This window comes from Sapajus apella, unplaced genomic scaffold (assembly GCF_009761245.1).
Source record: "Sapajus apella isolate SASKATOON/1434 unplaced genomic scaffold, GSC_monkey_1.0 scaffold6, whole genome shotgun sequence".
In the NCBI taxonomy this organism is placed as follows: domain Eukaryota; kingdom Metazoa; phylum Chordata; class Mammalia; order Primates; family Cebidae; genus Sapajus; species Sapajus apella.
The window spans coordinates 23,915,857-23,934,277 of record NW_022436946.1 but is presented as its reverse complement, the minus strand read 5'-3'; the positions used below and the strand labels follow the sequence as shown (position 1 = coordinate 23,934,277).

Genomic DNA, 18,421 nt, shown 5'->3' with positions numbered 1-18,421 from the left:
AGGTAATTACAATGCGCACCCGTTTCAGAACCTGTGCCCTACAGGATTAAGTAAAATTCCCCTTTGGGCCTTGTTATGGTAGACTCTCAAGAAAAGCCCTTTTATGGGACCTGAGACTATCTATACTATATAATTTTCCTACTCATGGGAAGCAAATAGCAACAAGAGATGGGGATTACGGGGAATTGTGCTTAAACAAGAATCTGTGTGATTTAACAAGCATCTAGAAGATGAGAGGCATACCTACTTTAAATTACTTGCCAGAAGCCTTTCTTTGTTTAGAAATCATGATTGCTTCTGATTTTAGGAAGGAAGGGAGGACAAAAGACGTGGCTCAGATGAGGCAAATGTGCTGTAATCTTTTGTTACCTCTGGTTCAAATGTTCTGCCAAGGAAAGTGATAAATGGCATCCCATTCAAAGACTTCTTGAGTTTCCAGCCTGTTTCCCTTCACATTTTTTCTATGCATAGAAACAGCTTTACAGGTAGCATATTAGAGAGCATAGTTTGCAGTGAGGAATTCAAGTTTGTTTTGGGGAGTCTTTTGACTAAAGAATGGGATCTACATTTCTCCACTTCTGGGAATCTTGTTGGAAATTTGACCTCAAGTAGCTGAGACATACTTAAGTCAACTCCAGCTGCTTAAGTCTGAATTGGTGCCTCAGAATTCCAACACATACAGGCTTATTTCCTTAGAGTAGGCAGTATTATTTCTCTCTTTCCAAAATTATCTTCATTTAGATTGACAATAAGGGAGACCCCCTCTGGGACATCAAGAAATTCAAACTTCAGTAATGCTTTGCTATGGTAAATTCTGTGCAATTCTTATATAATCTATTCCAATGAAATTTTATTCTCCAAACTAATCAGAAGCCTCTTTTTACTAATTGCAAAAATCATAGTCAATACATATGAAGAGAACTTTTCTCTCTCTTATGGTGTACAAATCCCTATGGTTCTTTGTGATACCTAGACCCTTTTCAAGTGTTAGATGTTCAGCCTGAAACAGATGCATTGGCAGTTTTGATACTACATATGACCTCTGCTGCTGGGACCTGTTAACTTTTTCATTTCTCTGAGTGTGTCCTACTATCCTCAGTACTTAAGTGACATATTAAAACCAAAACTCAAAAATCCGCTTTCCAATTTCTGATCCTTACTTCCCTGGAATGCCCTCTGCATTTTTAGTTATAGGGGGACTATACCAGAAGCTTTACTTTTTGCACAATAGCTGTCTCACAGAAGGAGCCAGGTTCTAAGAAGTCTGCCCTAGAAGATGTAACATGGATGGAACTTTGGATCAGTTCCCAGAAGTCAGACTATGAACCTCTTTGCTCCTTAAAGTTAAAAAAAAAAAAAAAAAAAAAAAGTCTCTGGATGCTAGTTTGACCACCAACTTCCAAAGTCCTTACTCTGCTGCTACACTCTTATAAGCTCAAAAACTTTGAACAGGTCTGGCTGTGGGTCCTAGAAAGGCAGTTTAATTGATGTCACAGTAGTGCCATACTAACTTTAGTGGCCTATGCAAGGTTAATCTCTACTTCCCCAGACCATGTATCCAACGATTTAGATTCGTGATGTAAATACTCCCCTGCTTATTTCTGAGGCGGAAATTTAGTATAGATTTAGTCTTGAACTGTAGCACAAAGGTGCTAGATGAAAAATCAGTGACATCTGATTTCATTTGGGTTCTCCAGGCCTGTAGTCTCATTTGTTGCCTCTATATGGCATCATATTAATCCAGGCATAAAAATCAGCAATTCTTTGATAGTCTGTATAACATTGCCCCCATCAAAATACCATACGTTTGGTAATTTTGCTGAAGATTTGACAAGTACTGGGGACGGGGCATATCAAGCACTGCACATCATTCCCCCAACATTTCATTGGTTTTCTGTCCCAACCTTAGCCTCTCTTCTCAAATAGTAAACAACTTTCTTTTCTTGTCTCAAGTTACTTTTATCCCCTTTTCTGAAGTTTTGGGGTCAAGAGACATCTATGCTTCTGAGAGTGACTTAGCACAAGTGAGACATATTCCTAACAAAAACAGATCTTTTGCTGACAAAAATTCTCATGTGATTTTCTTAAGAGAAGAAAAATGTCCTCAAGTGCCAATTATTGGCCCCATTCACTATGCCAGATGTTATATTCCACACTTTATGAACATTATTCCACTTAATCCTTGTAATAGTCCTTTGCAGGAGGCAGTGTTTTTCCATTTTCAGTAAAACTCAGCATCAGAGAAGTTAAAAGGATATAGGTGGTAAATGGTGGAAATGAGGTTTGAATCTAATATTGACACCACAGCTTGTGTTCTTAATCACTACACTACGCATCAACTACTTTTCTGGCACATGCTGCTGGGGATATGCCAGATACTCTTTTGCATCTTGTGCAATACCACAGAGAAATGCGAAAGAAAGAGATCTCAATAGGGCAAAGGGCTCAGTACTCTCAAAAGCAGAAACAGCCCGGAGGGAGGCCTTGAGCCTACAATTCTAGCACTTTGGAAGACTAGGGTGGGAGGATCCCCTAAGCCCAGTTCAAGGTTACAGTGAGCTATGTCTGCACCACTGCACTAACCCAGGTGACAGAGCAAGACTCTCTCAAAAAGAAAAAAAAGTCACATATATACATAGAATATGCAATTAAAATCTATTTTATAAACTATCTGTTACTATGAAATCTGTGCCAGTGTGAACTTTCTCCAAGTTTTAATTTATGGTTGTGAATTTAGTCTTAGGTCTAGCAAATAACACAACCTAAGAATTATGCCGTACTTTGAGGAAGATATTCTTTTGGTTTTTGTTAAGGATAGAGTGAACCATAAGAGATTATCTCAGACCACATGCCTTATAAGGCATGTGCTCTCGAAAAGTCGTTACATAGATACGAAAAGTATACTAAGTGTTAAATGACCAGCTAAATCAGGGCCCGAAGGCTGTGCTGGTTAGACAGGTCTGCAAGGAAATGGTGAAATTTCAGTCCAGTTTTGAAGAACAGGATTTAAAGGGTTGTAGAGAAAGCTGGAAATACATTCCAAGTGGGAAGATCATTGGGAAATATACTGTCTTATCATGACAGGCTTCTCCTGAAAACCACGCAGCCCCGCCCACCAGCTCCTAGCGCTGAACTATCGCAACCACCTGGCACTCCCAGGTGAGGAAGCCCCTCTTCACCGCAACCACGGTTTCGGACTCCGCGCGCGAGAAACGCACAGACAGCGCCTGCCTCGCCAAGCTTCCGCTTCCGGCCCTTCAGGCTCGCTCTCTGTGGAGACTCGGCTTTGGGAGGGAGAAAGAGGTGGGACCTCGCGCGAGCCGCGCAGGCGCACGGTGGGCAGCTGCAATGGCGACGCCGTGTGCCCTTAACAGGTATCTGCTGCTCATGGCGCAGGAACACCTGGAGTTCCGCCTGCCGGTGAGTCCCGAGCGCCCTCCGCAACTTCCGACTGGAGGGGACGCTGGAGTGGAGTGGATGTGTGGGTGGAGGTGATCTGCATAGCTGCAGGGCGTCGGGATTCCGGGGTCTGCGCTGGTCAGCGCGGGTCACGCGTCCCCGGTCCTCGGGCGGGGTGAGTTTGGCGGAGGGAGTGTGTGACAGAAGTCCGAGACCAAACCCCTCGGCTTCCTTAAATGTTTTCATTCATTCGTTTGCCCGTGTGCCAAGTACTGGAGTTAGGCAGGTGAATATGACCGGTCCTCTCACTCCCGCAGCTCTTCGTCTAGCGGAGGATAGAGACAGCTAACAAATGCTCAGGCTGGTGTTTTAAGTATCATAATCTGTGGATCAATTCAGTGGAGGGGTTGGTGGTGGGGATTAGATGATGGAGAAATTGAGAAGAGTGTTTTATTCAAGAAACGTTTCCACGGTGCACGTAGTTGAAGATGCGTACGCTGGGCTTATAAAGATGACGTAAACAACGTCTGCCCTCTAGGAGCTTACTGCTTAGACTAAGGGTTGAGCACTTCATCTTAGAAGGACAAAATAGCGTTGATAAGAATTAGAATTACAATTATTATTATTACTGGCTCATTAGATATGTGGCAGAGAGTGGTAAGAGGACAGGGGAAGTAAACAGGGGCCAGAAAATGAAAGCCTTGAATACCCTGGAACTTTCGAAAGGGGATTTATTGAAGAGTTTTAAGTAAAAAAGTTACCAAAAAATTAAATCAGTTTGACAACACTATGGAGGATGGATTTGAAAAGACTAAGCCTTGAGCCAGAGACTAGTTAAGAGTCTGGGGCCGGGAGCGGTGGCTCACGCCTATAATCCCGGCACTTTGGGAGGCCGAGGTGGGTGGATCACGAGGTCAAGAGATCGAGACCATCCTGGTCAACATCGGGAAATCCCGTCTCTACTAAAAATTCAAAAATTAGCTGGGCATGGTGGCGCACACCTGTAGTCCCAGCTACTCGGGAGGCTGAGGCAGGAGAATTGCTTGAACCTAGGAGGCAGAGATTGCAGTGAGCCGAGATCGAGCCATTGCACTCCAGCCTGAGTAACAAGAGCGAAACTCCATCTCAAAAAAAACTCTGTTGGCATAGTCTTGTTAATAGATTAAGAAGGTCTGACCTAGATTAAGGGGTAAGAGGATGGGATAGACTGGGAGAATATTTAAGCCGTACAGTCATTAGGGCTGAATTGACTGAATATGTGAGAAAGGGGCACCAGTCAGGTATGACTCCTGGGTGGATATAGGTAGGAGTGTCTCCATTTAAAATAGAGAACATAGGCAGATGTAAGATTTAACTTTTGTTTACACTGAATTTGATGTGCTCGTGTAACATCAACCTCAGATGACCAAGAAGCAGTGGATATATGAATATGCATAGAGTATGGCAGAGTGATCTGGACTAGTGAGAAATATTTGGGAGTCTTCTGCATGTGAAAATTAGGAGAGGGGATGAAATTAAGGGTAAGGTAAAAAGAGTGGTGGGTCAAGTTTAGGTGCTTGGAAGCATTGATATTAAAGGAAAGTCGGAGGAGGCCATGAAGAAGATGGGCAAGTACCAGAAGGGTGTGAGACCACAGAAATCAGAAGGGTAAAATTTTAGGAAGCAGGGACAAATGGATAATGTCGAATGCAGTTGTTTTTTAGTTAGAAAAGAATGAAAAAATGTTCATTGATAGTCTCAATTAGAAGGTAATTAATTGGTTAATTTCGCTAAAGCTGGTATGTTAAGTTTTAGTGGGAGAAGCTGGATGGCTTGGTTTAGTGGTCACTGGAAAATGAGGAAGGGGAGATAGGATAGACTGAGTGCCCTTAGCTAGAGCATAAGGGAAAGTAAGAAATGGGTTAACAGTTTGAAGGGGATCTATGGTCAAAGGAGAATTCTCCCCATGAAGAGAATGAGTTTGAGCAGAGATTGAGCATGAGTATATTGGTAGGCTGACGGCAAGAGAGGGATAAAAGGGCATCTCTTTTCAGTAAGAGGGGAAATGGGACAAAGAAAGTTAGGGTGGGTGTAGAGTAGTTACCTGAGGGCCTGTTTTCTAGATAATGAATGAGTGGAAGTTATTTCTTGAGAGATGATGGGCCAGCAGTTGAATGGGGAAATTGAGACAAATAGTAAAACTTGAAATAGTCATTGAGAGCAAAGAGGAGATTTGACAAGGAGGAAAATGAGTGAAGAACATAGGTATTAGAGCAATGCTGAAAACCAGCTGAAGGTGAAGTTCTCAGATGTGTAATCATGCTAAGATTCTGTGATTTTCTTCAGTTGTGTTGAACTCATTGGTCTTAGGAGTCATGAAGGAAGATTGTGACATTGATTCAGTATTAATGTTCTGAGTTTCATGGAGGAAGTAATTTTTAATTAAGTCTTAATTGACAAAGGATATGTTCTGTTGGTGAAGAGGATTGTAAAGACCACTTCTGTGAGAAACCGAAACAGACTTAAAGGCACAGAGGTGTGATTGGTTATGAGGTTTGGGGAGGGAGGTTGAAGTAGTGGGCATTGAGGCCAGAGAGGTGGTAAGAATTTGTGTTTTAGAAAGATAATTCTGAAGTACCAGAGAAAAGATCCCACTTAGAGAATACTGGAGTAGAACTAGAGAGGCTCAGGAGTGTGACTGCCTAAAGTAAGGCAGTGCAGTGACAATGGAGTGGTTGGACTGTGGACTCCAAAATAACAACCCAACTACGTGGTGATTTCTACTTTTTCTTTCCATTGTAAATTCTTCTTAGTGCATTACCCTTGTGCCAGTTTATTCTTCCAAAAACTCTGTTCTGTTTTACATTCTTGTTCTTCTTAAGATGACAATCTTTAGTCAGGCATTCCAGGTCTAACACTGCATGGTTCTCTCCTTTGTGCTCTCGCTTCCCACCTAGTCCTTAGTGCTGCCAAAACTGACTCATTATTCCCTGAATTCCTGCTTTCACTTTTGCTCTCTGTGCTCCCTTTAGTCTGGTTTGGGTGTTTCCCATTCTTTGATCTATTGTTTCTTATGTAGTAAGTATTCCTTTAGAGTTAAGCACATATTTATTTATTTTAGCTTTATATGTTTTACGTGATTCTTTTTCAGATCCGCAATTTCCTTTTTTGTAGTTTTTCCTCCCCTGCCAAAATTCTAATTTTTTCTTTAATCCCCTTCAATATGGAAAGTGTAATTATGTTAAAGTATCTGATAAAAGGGATCCTTTGGGTCTGTTTCTGTTGTTTATTTTGGTTCTCTTTCATATGTTGCTGGGCTATTTTTAAAATATATGCCAGTTGTTGTATTTGAAAATTTATTTAAAAAAATAATTGGAGGTCTGGATTGATGTACATCCTCTTGAAGAAGATAGGAACTCATAGGAGCATGAGGAGTCTAGGATTGGTTTAATTCATTCTCACGCGCTAAGCTCTGTTTGTATTCTGAGTCCCACATACTCACCAAGTGTAGCTTTTTGACATCCTAATGTAAACTAGGTGGTTCAGCAAGTATCCTTTTCTCCCCCTGGGTGGCCCTTTTTTCTTTTTCCCCTATCCATCCTGCAAGTGCCTGTTTTTGGATTGGTAAATGTCTCAGGGAAAAAGTGGCTCCACCTGGGAATTTTTGCCCTCTCCTGGTTGTTGGTTTGGTAATTTTTGTTATCTTTCTATGCCTTCAGTTACATGGCCAGCTTTTATAGTTCTTTGTAGCAAGAGGCTTTTACCTCTTTTGCCATCCCTGCAAGTTGAATTCTTCTGTCATTGAGTTAGATTTTTTTTCAGGGATTAAGTCAGTTTCCATGAAACCTTACTTCTCAAACTGAAGTAATCTTTTACTCTCTTGCACTCTAATATTTTTTGCTTTTACTTCTTTAACAACATGTTAAAACAACAATGTACTGTTTTACACTGTACGTTTCATTTGTGAGGTTATCTTGTTGGTTCTGCTAGACCTTAATTTCTCTAAGGTAAATGTGTATGTATTTTTACATAACTCTGTGACTTGCACATATTAGTTGCTTAAAAAAAAATTTTTTTTTTTTTTTTTTTTTTTTTTTGAGACAGTTCTCTCTCTGTTTTCCAGGCTAGAGTGCAATGGCATGACGATCACTGCAGCCTCAAACTCCCAAGTTCCAGCCATCCTCCCACCTTAGCTTCCTGAGTAACTGGGACCACAGGTGCACCACTATGCCTGGCTAATTTTTCAATTTTTTTGTAGTGACTGGGTGTGGATCAGAGACTGAGGGTGGATGCGGGCGGGGCATCTCACCATGTTGCTGGGGCTGGTCTTGGACTCCGGTCTCAAGTTTCCTCTTCGCCTCGACCTCCCAAAGTGCTAGGATTGCAGGTGGGAGCCACCATACCTTGCAGCTTAAAATATTAAAATCAGTGTTATAGGATCCCTTCTGGGGAAGGCAATGCAAAGGAGAGTCCACGTTTTTGGGTCCATCTACTGCATTAGAACTGATAAGTAAGGAAGCTCTAATGAATGGCTGCCTTTATGAATTAAAATGAGAGATTAGGAATATAAGTGTGGTCCAGTTTTACCTCTGATAGAGTTAATCAGGGCCAATTATAGTTGGCAGCGCCTTAATGTAGTACTTACTGTATTAAGTAATGTTTACTAAAGGTCAAACACCTAGGTTGTATTGCTTGTTCTGAAGCAACCTTTTAAATGAATGAAAAAGCAAGTAGCTGAAATAATAGAAAAGCTCATGGAATTAATGCATCACACCTGCCCCAGATCATGCCACATTTCTGTATCTGATGTTCAATGTAAATTCTTTTTTATTCCTAATGTAGAAAGAGTCTCAACTGGAAAGTTGAATTTGCCATAAGATTAATGAACATTTTGTGTTTTGGTTTTTCCAAGTAGGCTGATGAAGTACTTAAACATGTTTTGCTTTTCAATTTGAAACTTGCTTATCATTTATTCTCAGTTTTAGGTGGCTGCTTAAGTTTTGGGTAGTAGAGATAATGCTATGCCATAACACTTTAATCTTTCACTTTTTTCCCCTGCCTAACTCTTAGGATCTTTGTGTTTTAACCTATTGCAAATTTTTAACAATATATCTAGGAGCAGCAAACTTTGGTGTTTTAACTTGGTTGTAGTTGGATATTTTAAATGTAAAGCTGACTTTGCAATATGCTTTAATATAGAACAAACCACCACCATGCAGGATCAAGTAACTTAACCTATAACTTAATTTTTTTCTTTTAAGTGTTATAACTCTGTCAGTCTTTGTTGACTTCTTGATTCCTTAATAACTGCCTAGGTTCTGTGCTTCTGTCTTTAAAGTTCACCTAACCTGATGAGGTAGCTGTGATTCCTGTTTTACATTTGAGGGAACGAAAAGTTGGAGGATTTAAGATTCTTGTATAAAGCCATATCGCTAGTATTTGGAAGATCTGAAAATCAGATTATGATCTATTTGACTTCTAAGTCTCATGATGTCTTGTATTTAGATTTGTGTTTTCCATGTTGCAAAATAACCTTTGGGCTGCCTTCACTGATTTGGCAGTAGTCTGTGATAGTTCTTGGTTGATCCATCTGATTGGACTGAACTCAGCCCCTTCTAACACTGAATTAAAAACAATGATTTGTTGCATAGACAAAGAAAAATAGAAATGGCACTAGCAGCTTGAACTTCTCATTCATATTGATCTTGGAGTGGGAGACTTGCTGGTTTGGGTATATTGTCCTTTTTGATGGCTGTACGTTATAGTGGGCCTGGTGTTAAAGGCTCTTCCTTCTGGTTGGGAGGAAAGGGGATAGTAAGCAGCTAGCAGTAGGACACTTAACTCTCATTAGGTTACGTTCTCCATAAGATCCATACAGAGGAATGTGATTCTACCTGTTTTATGAGATTTAAGGAGACAACTTGTTAGTCATACAAATTGTAAAGTTTGTGTAATTATTTGGGTTTATCAGTACAAAGTGATTGCTTCAAATAATATAAACACTATCTGGACAGATTTCAACTTCACATGCGTTATGCTTTAAAAGTATCTATTATGTTAGTTCTCTTTCTAGTTCTGTAATTTTATGCAGAAAGGCGGAGGTTAACTTGGTGTATTTGTGGTTAATGAATACACAGTGATATGCCCTGGCTGATTATTTTTAATTTCCAAACATCTTCAAATGATTTGTTTAATTTTCATTTTAATTTTGTTCATCAAGTGTCAGACTTACTAAGCTGCACTTTGCGTAATCTGTTTTTTTCCTTTTCAAAATCAGGGCATCTTCTAATCAAGTGTTTGGTAACCCTTCTATTTTCTAAAATCTCTCAGAAATTACTTATGGTTTTTACTGTTAGATTTTTTTCTGAATCCTAAATTGTAACTATCTGATGTTGAAGCTTAAATGCCTCAGTTAGATCATCAACCTATGCCTTTTTTTTTTTTTTAGTCATGTAATTACTGTCTCCCTTAATAGATTTTTAGTTCCTTTTGTTAAAATGTATTTTCTCTGTAATATTTTCAATATAGGAAATAAAGTCTTTGCTTTCACTTTTTGGAGGTCAGTTCACCAGCACTCAAGAAACTTATGGAAAGGTAAGTTAAATTTTCATTAGACCATGTAGAGTATACTTAGAAATAGAGCTTGGGTTTGAAGAGAAGAAGTGCATATGTTAAATTTATATTTGTGTAGTTACTTGTATTTGTTTCTAGAGGCAATGGAATAAACAGGATATTTTGGGAAAAATTGTGGTTTTGTTAAACAATTTAGATTTATTTCTAGTTTCTTATTTGTTTTAAATTTTCAATCAACAGTTGGTCATAATTTGTATATGTCTTTTCACTTAAAAAAGGCCTGTCCTCCATTGGTGAATTATGTTTAGAATTAGAATTTAGTAGAATTTTGAACTCATATTGAGAATCATTTTAAAATTTGAAATTATGCATTATGTAAGACTGTGAATTTATGAGCTTTGTATTTTGCATAAAACTGTAGTTTATCAGTGCATTACAGAAGTTTGGAAAACAGAAAAAAAAAAAATAATTTGCAGTCCTTCCTTGACATGACTTAAATTTTGGATGCTGCCTTCCAGTCTTTTTTTCATGTACTTTTTCCCCCCTATTGTAATTCTTCTGCAGCTTGTGTTTCTCACCTGATAGTGTCAGTTTACGCATAAGTTGTTACTTGGCCTTTATCTCTAACATAGCTACATAATATTTTTCGTTGATTAGCTCTACCATAATTAATTTAACCATTTCATTTTATTCAGGTTGCTTTAAAAATTTTCCCAATAAAAGTAATACTAAGTGATAATATTTTTTCCTGTTTGGATTATTTTGAATTTTTCTGTTGGGGAGGGTAAATATTATAAGAAAAAAGACAGGGTATATACCCAAAGTAATGTAAGTTGTTCTGTTATAACGATTCATGCACGCATATGTTCATTGCAGCACTATTCACGATAGCATAGCATGGAATCATCCTAAATGCTCATCACTGATAGACTAGATAAAGAAAATGTGGCCGGGCGCGGTGGCTCAAGCCTGTAATCCCAGCACTTTGGGAGGCCGAGGCGGGTGGATCACGAGGCCAAGAGATCGAGACCATCCTGGTCAACATGGTAAAACCCCGTCTCTACTAAAAATACAAAAAATTAGCTGGGCATGGTGGCACGTGCCTGTAATCCCAGCTACTCAGGAGGCTGAGGCAGGAGAATTGCCTGAACCCAGGAGGCGAAGGTTGCGGTGAGCCGAGATCGCGCCATTGCACTCAAGCCTGGGTAACATGAGTGAAACTCCGTCTCAAAAAAAAAAAAAAAGAAAAAAAGAAAATGTACATATACATCATGGAAGCCACAAAAAGAAATGCATACTGTACAACCATAACAAGATCATGTTGCAGGGACATGAATAGAGTTGGAAGCCATTATCCTCAGCAAACTAATGCAGGAACAGAAAACCAAACACCACATGTTCTCACTTATAAGTGGGAGCTGAATGATAAGAACATATGGGCACGTCCAAGGGAAGCCACACACACTGGAGCCTGTTGAGGGTGTTGGGACGAGGGGAGGGAGAGCATCAGGAAGAATAGCTAATGGATGCTGGGCTTAATACCTAGGTGATGGGATGATCTATGTAGCAAACCACCATGGGACACATTTACCATGTAACAAACCTGCACATCCTACACATGTACCCCTGAACGTAAAAGTTGAAAAAAAAAGACTGGGTGTGACAGGAAGGATTTCTTGCAAAAGATGAAAGAGTTTAAGTTGAAAGTCCTGTGGTGTTGGACTTTTATTCCTAAAGGACTTTCACTTACGGGAGGAGGAAAGGAAGGAAAGTTCGGATGTAATTGGCTAAAGGTGATGAAATGAGGTCAGGATCCTTTCGGATTTTTGCTGTGTTCTGGCAAGAGGTTATCTGGGTGCAGCTTACCAGTGTCTGTAATCTTGGGTGTTGGGATAGAGAATTGGGAAAACACCCTGGATGCACTGGGAACTTTTTTCCCCTAGACAAAATATAAAGTAAAAGTTAATGAGAATTTAATAATGTAAGATTTTCCATCATAGTTGTTTCAAAGGACTCCTCCTTCACCCCTCAGATGGCCACAACTATTTAGAAAAAGGTCTAATTTAGCAACTAAGAAATGCGTGACTTAGAAATTAAAAATAAAATAGCTGCATTTTGAGGAATGATTAGCCATGATGAATTTCAAGATTGTACTTTAGTATATGATATGTCTTAATTCCTCTAGTAAAGCTACATAAAAGGGCAAATACAAAATTAATCTTTAATTTGCAGATATATTCATTTATAGGGTCATTATAAAAACATTTTTACCATATTATTCTAATGTAAATTTTTACTATTGGAATGGTTTTTGTTTTGGTTGCAGTCAGATCAGTATTCTTACATGAAAGTAGCAAATAGGCACTTCTCCTTACTGACTTCTTGAATAAAAGCGTATGAGGCCATGGAGCCACTTACAATTAAGCTGCATATTGTTATTTCTTTCAGTCACCATTTTGGATTCTTAGCATTCCCTCTGAAGATATTGCAAGAAATTTAATGAAACGGACAGTTTGTGCCAAGTAAGAGAAACTTATGTTGTCCTGCATGAGTATACTAGTACTTTCGTTAACTGTTCTGTCCTCCTTTTTGCTACATTGGCATGTAGTGTGGAGGCTTAGTTTAGCTTGCAGTTACATGCAACCGCCACTGGGTGGCGGTGGGGGACCAGAGGAGATTTACCTGCTGAAACCAAGGAGGAAAGAATCTCTGAGGGAACTGTAGACACATTTGTTTTAGAATAATTTTTTTGACCTTCCATATTATGTGGGAGTATAGTATGAGATATAAACATTATGTTCTTACGTAGGATAAATGCCACATATAATTATAACCAAAGTGCTGAAAATCCAAAAATGCCTTTCTCTTAGATGGTTTTTAATTGGTTGAGCAGATTAGTGAAGTGTCAGGTAACAAAAAGTGAGGACCGCCGTAAAATATGTTATACCATTTCAGTTGGTAGAGAAAAGAATTGATAGAATATCACATCTTGGTATGAGTTAATGTGATGATGCCGTTCATTGTTTATCCTCAGTGTTTCTAGATTTTATCATTGGCATCTGCCCTTTTATTCCATTTCTTTTTTTTTAGATATATTATTGGAAAATTTTCTATCATCAGATTTGAAAATTAAACTGTATTTTTAATATCTTAAAGATCGAACAGCTCGTGTTATCTTTAAGCTGCTTTTTCTTCCTGAACATTTTGGCAGATTGCTGAAAGCTTTCTTTTCCTTAGAGATTATATTTGCTAATGCAATGCAAATAAGAACTTACATATATCTAGTTTTATTTACATGGTTAGCAATGTTTTATATAGTCATATGTAATTGCTGTATTATGGAATTGAATACAACCCAATGTTTAGTTAACTTCATCCTATTGAGAACTACCTGAAGCCTTTAATCTTTTACAGTGACGCTTGTTAACAGGTCTTATGAAATAAAAATGACTAGAAAGCAGAAACATAACTTTTAAAAAACTCTTTGAATAATTGCTTGTTAGGTTTAAAATAGCCACTGGAATACTAAGAACTTGTATGCATCTTTCAAAGCTCTTCTAATTGATATATTTGATTAATGGTACAGTTAACAATTGTATAATATATAATTTTTAATTGCTTTTTACTATGTATATTTTGTGTAGCTGAGGTATACTTTAAATGATAGCTAAGTGAGATTAGTATGATTGTAGAAGCATTTTCTCTGTAAATTCAATAGAAAAGGAAGAATTCATTTGCAAAGGATAAAATTCACAATTTAATTGTACCAGAACAAAGATAGACTTTTATAAAAGCATAGATTCAAAATCAACTTAAATTCAGATTTTTCTGTGGTAGAAGGGCATTGAAAGTTAATTTATTTTTAACATGAAATATTTTGAGCATGTCACAAAAAGAGTGAAAAACGTAACAATATACCTTATTAGATCTCAACATTTTGGGTAACTTAGTTACTAAAGTCGTGTGTGTGTGTGTGTGTGTGTGTGTGTGTGTGTGTCCCTGCGTGTTCATGTGCATGCATGATAGAGTCTTACTCTTGCCCAGGCTGGAGTGCAGTGACATGATCATGGCTCCTTTTAGTCTTAAATCCAGGGCTCAGCCTCCCAAGTAGCTGGGACTACAGGTATGTGCCACCGTGCCTGGCCAATGTTTTGCCTTTTTTGTAGAGACAAGGTTTTGCTATGTTTCCCAGGCTGGTCTTGAACTCCTGGACTCAAGTGATCCACCTCAGCCACCCAAAGTGCTGGAATTACAGGCATTAACCACTATGCTTGGCCAGCTAAATATTAATGACATTTTTATCTGGTCATTAGTCTTTGTATTATGGAGAAGACATTGGGAAAAATTGGCTTTTCTGCGGCTTTTTACCCGTTTATCTAAAATAACTGAATTTAGTGTATCATTTGTTCTAGTCTAAAAATATGAAAACTTGGAAAATATCCTGACTTACTGAATTTCCTTCTTTCCATGTCAAGTTCAACTTTTATGTGTGATTTGGCTTAGGTTATATTTGTTTCCAGGATACATAGTTTTCATTTATACTTTACAAAACATGGGCAATAATTAGTGGAGTGGGCATAAGGAACTAGTAAAAAGACCGTATGTATTACTGTGTGAACTAAGTTCTTCACCGAGGTTTGTACCAATCATTTATTTCCTAGGTCTATATTTGAACTATGGGGTCATGGACAATCTCCTGAGGAGCTGTACAGTTCTCTTAAAAATTATCCTGTGGAGAAGATGGTGCGTAATAAAATGTGGTTTTATATAGGCATGTGTGCAGATTCTGTAGAACTACAATGCTCAAAAAACTTATTTCCTTTTAGGTTCCATTTCTACATTCAGACTCCACATATAAAATAAAGATTCATACTTTCAATAAGACATTGACACAAGAAGAGAAAATCAAGCGGATAGACGTAAGTAAATTTAGCAAAAGAAAAACCTACATGATGAATGCAGTCTAGCCATTGTTAATATATAAGAATACCCAATGTCTGTTAAGTGTTTATTTTGTACCACATTTTGTGCTAAGTGCTTTTCATGTTTTATTTAATGTTGACTCCAGACTTACAAGGTAATGTTATTAGATAAGCACCATTTTTCCTTGTAAATTTTTATAAGGCATTAACATTTCTTTTATTTTTTAGGCACTTGAATTTCTGCCATTTGAAGGAAAAGTAAATTTAAAGAAACCACAACATGTATTTTCTGTTTTGGAGGATTATGGTTTGGACCCAAACTGCATCCCTGAGAATCCACATAATATTTATTTTGGTAGATGGGTGAGCAAGTGCTGTTTCTACCTATGTCAATTTATTTTTTTGAAAGCTACATAGTAGGCCTTTGTATTTGACTCATATGTGGAACTATAAAGCAACTAAAGAGTACTGTAAGCTAAAGAGTCAGAATCCATAAAATTGGTGAAGAGTGTGATTGTGTTTTGTTTTGGTTTTTCCCTGAGATCTTATGAAGTGCAAGAGGCTTGTTAAATATAGGGAGGAGGTGGTCTACCTGGAAATGTTAAAATAAGACATCAGAAAATCTGGACTGGCTTTTTTTTTTTTTTTTAAATCAGAGAAAACACAGTGCTCTGGTAGTTGAGGGATCTCATTTGTGGAGATTTCCAATCTGGATCTTCCATTCCAAAAGAAATGAAATTACTGTAGAGCAGTTCTGTTGACTTCTTGGAGGCTTTAAGTGGGTGATTGGAAGCTGTGAGTGAAAGTTGTGCCTTATGTTAGAGATTATTATTATGGAGGAGAACAAAGAAATGGACTTACCTTAGCAACTACCTCTGGAATAATTGCATTCGAATTCAGTTCATACTTGTTTTGAAAAGACAAAGTAAGTGGAATGACATTAAGAAACAAAAGGTTTTGTCCATAACTACTTCAATTACATTTTTTTAAACAAATAAGTTTAGAGCAGTAATAAGTGGAAAGAAGTTCTTGTCAGCAAAATACAATGGTCTTATTGTGAACGATTATCTTGTCTGTTCTCTATGACTGTACTAACTTGAGAAATATCTCTGATTTAGATTGCAGATGGACAGAGAGAGCTTATTGAGTCATATAGTGTCAAAAAGAGACACTTTATTGGAAATACAAGTATGGATGCTGGTTTGTCATTCATTATGGCTAACCACGGAAAAGTGAAAGAAAATGATATTGTCTTTGATCCATTTGTTGGAACAGGTATTTTTATTTAACTTTTAAGCTAATGTAGAGGTGTTGCTTATTTATATTAATAATCATGGTAATATTTTTGCTAGAAGAGTAAATGGGTAATGTTTTAATTATGTTTGGATAGTGGTCAAAAGACAACCACATACTTGTGTATTAGCTAGTATTTAACACTTTTGCCACTTCAAAGATGATGCTGATAGAATTGTATGGGTTTTATTCCAGATAAACACTAGCAGGGAACATCCGTCTAATTTTTTTATAGCAGAAAAATTTGCAATACCATACGTTGTAGAAACGCTGTAAAGCTGTATAGTTTATTTAAATAGGAAAACTCTTGGTGAAAGACAGACTTGAATGACAAGATCAAAAAAATGTATTCATCCATGTTTAAATTAATAACCATATATGTGGATGGAGAAAAATAGTTAATATATCCTATCTTTGAGTTTGTTTGTGCAGGTTTATAAGTAAGTGTGAAAATAAGAAAAGTGTCTTAAGTATCAATGGGCTAGAGCCTGGTCGCTATGGCAGTGACCTTGGTTTTTTGTGCATATGACTGGGATAATTTTATATGGAAGTCCTAAAACTCCAAGTGTACTTCATCTGACTCTGTGCAGACGTTTTCCTACTTCCATTCAGTTTTGCTTGATCTTACCCATACCTAGCAAATACTTGTATTTAAGTTTGGCCAAACTCATTTTATGGCTCAGTTTGTGGTTGGAGCCTCTCCTGTAGCCATCTTTCCTCGTGAGCAGTGATAATGCAGAGCTAACATTTATTGAATAGTAAATGTATCAGGTGCTATGCTGGGCACTCTGATATTACTATCTAGTTTAGTTCTTAGAACAACTAACATGGAGATACTTTAAAATTTTTCTGGAGGAAATTATGGCACAGAGAGAGGTGAATGACCAAGGTTATACAGTATATTGGTTTCATAGGATTCAGACTCAAGCAGTCCGACTCCAGACCTCATGTCTTAACTTAGAGCTGCCTATCTGCATTAGGATCTACCAACCAACTATTATACCATGTACTAACTTAAGGAATATGACCACGTATGCTTAGAAAGAAGTAGTAATCAAGGGTGAGAAATTTCTAACTGATAGCATGACTTTCTCTGTTTGCTGTTGAGTTAATTCACTGGTGAGTCTTTCTGTGCCAGTTTCTCCATATCACTCACCCTCAACATACTCTATATCCTTTTCTTCCCCACCCTCATTATCCTGAGTACCTCTCCCCAGATTTTAAACTTTTTATTGGAAATAATATCAAACTTTCAGAAAAGTTACAATAATAAAAGAACAAAGAACATCTGTGTATCCTTAATTTAAGCTGTTGTTAACATTTGGCCTCACTTACTTTATTATTTGTTCTATTTGTTTATATTTACGTAGTATTTTCTTTCCTGCGTCACTTGAAAGTTGTATCCATTATATCCCTTTACCCCTCAAGTACCTATTTCTCAAGAATAAGGCTGTATTCTCGTATATAACCACAGTACTGTTTTCAATGTTAATAGATGTATTAATATAGTACTTTGATATTCATATTCCTGTCTTGTCAGTTGACCCAATAATGTTAATATTTTTGATAGCATCCTTTTCCCCTTCCTGGCTAGGATCAGGTATTATATTTTGTTGTTAAGATGTCTTTGATTTGGAATACAGCCGGAGTTTCTTGTTCTTTTATGAAATTTGCACTTTTCAAGATGGTATTTCTCTTCCCTTTATTTTTTATCTAAATTGTTCCATATTTTGGGTTGTTTGATGTTTCCTCAAGATTAGGGTTAGGTTATACATTCCCAGCTGGACTGCTGCATCAGTGATTTTTGTGTCCTTCTCGGATGTGTACATGACGGCATTCTGCCCTGCATGGATATTGGTAATTTTGATCATCTGGTCAAGGTGGTGTTTGATTTTTTTTCACTCATAATCATAAACAGTGCAATTACTGTTTTTTGTTTGTTATTCTTGCTATTAAGCAATCTGTGGAGAGACACATTAAGACCGTGTAGTATTCCATTCCTTATCCAGATCTCCTCTTACCACTCAGATTACCAGGTTTAGTAGCCATTGATAATTTTTTCCTGAACCATTCTTTACTTGGATGGTTTGAAAGGGATGATTTTCCAACTCCAGTGCTCCCTCCACAGTTACAAGTCAACATTCATTATTATACTGTAAGCAGGAGCCCTTTCCTCTCTTCCATGTATTTGTTTTTCTATTTGTTGCTAATATGAACGAGTGTGTTCCCCTTTTTAACGCTGAGGGTCTATAATT

General features: G+C 37.7%; 1 protein-coding gene across 5 annotated transcripts in view; it reads left to right on the top strand.

Moving 5' to 3' along the window:
- Positions 1-18,421, top strand: part of TRMT11 (tRNA methyltransferase 11 homolog) — a 61,826-nt gene that overhangs the window by 5,768 nt on the left and 37,637 nt on the right. For 2 of the 5 annotated variants that reach the window (XR_004267813.1, XM_032274853.1), the window contains exons 1-7: positions 2,665-3,420; positions 9,907-9,972; positions 12,400-12,473; positions 14,613-14,694; positions 14,778-14,870; positions 15,102-15,236; positions 15,992-16,148. Coding sequence is in view for 4 of the 5 variants with exons in the window: in XM_032274853.1 (XP_032130744.1) it covers positions 3,349-3,420; positions 9,907-9,972; positions 12,400-12,473; positions 14,613-14,694; positions 14,778-14,870; positions 15,102-15,236; positions 15,992-16,148 (679 nt within the window). In the remaining variant the exon portion in view is untranslated. Of the gene's footprint in view, positions 1-2,657; positions 3,421-9,906; positions 9,973-12,399; positions 12,474-14,612; positions 14,695-14,777; positions 14,871-15,101; positions 15,237-15,991; positions 16,149-18,421 lie in introns of those variants that run through there. The other 3 variants (XM_032274855.1, XM_032274852.1, XM_032274854.1) reach the window with 3 other exon arrangements.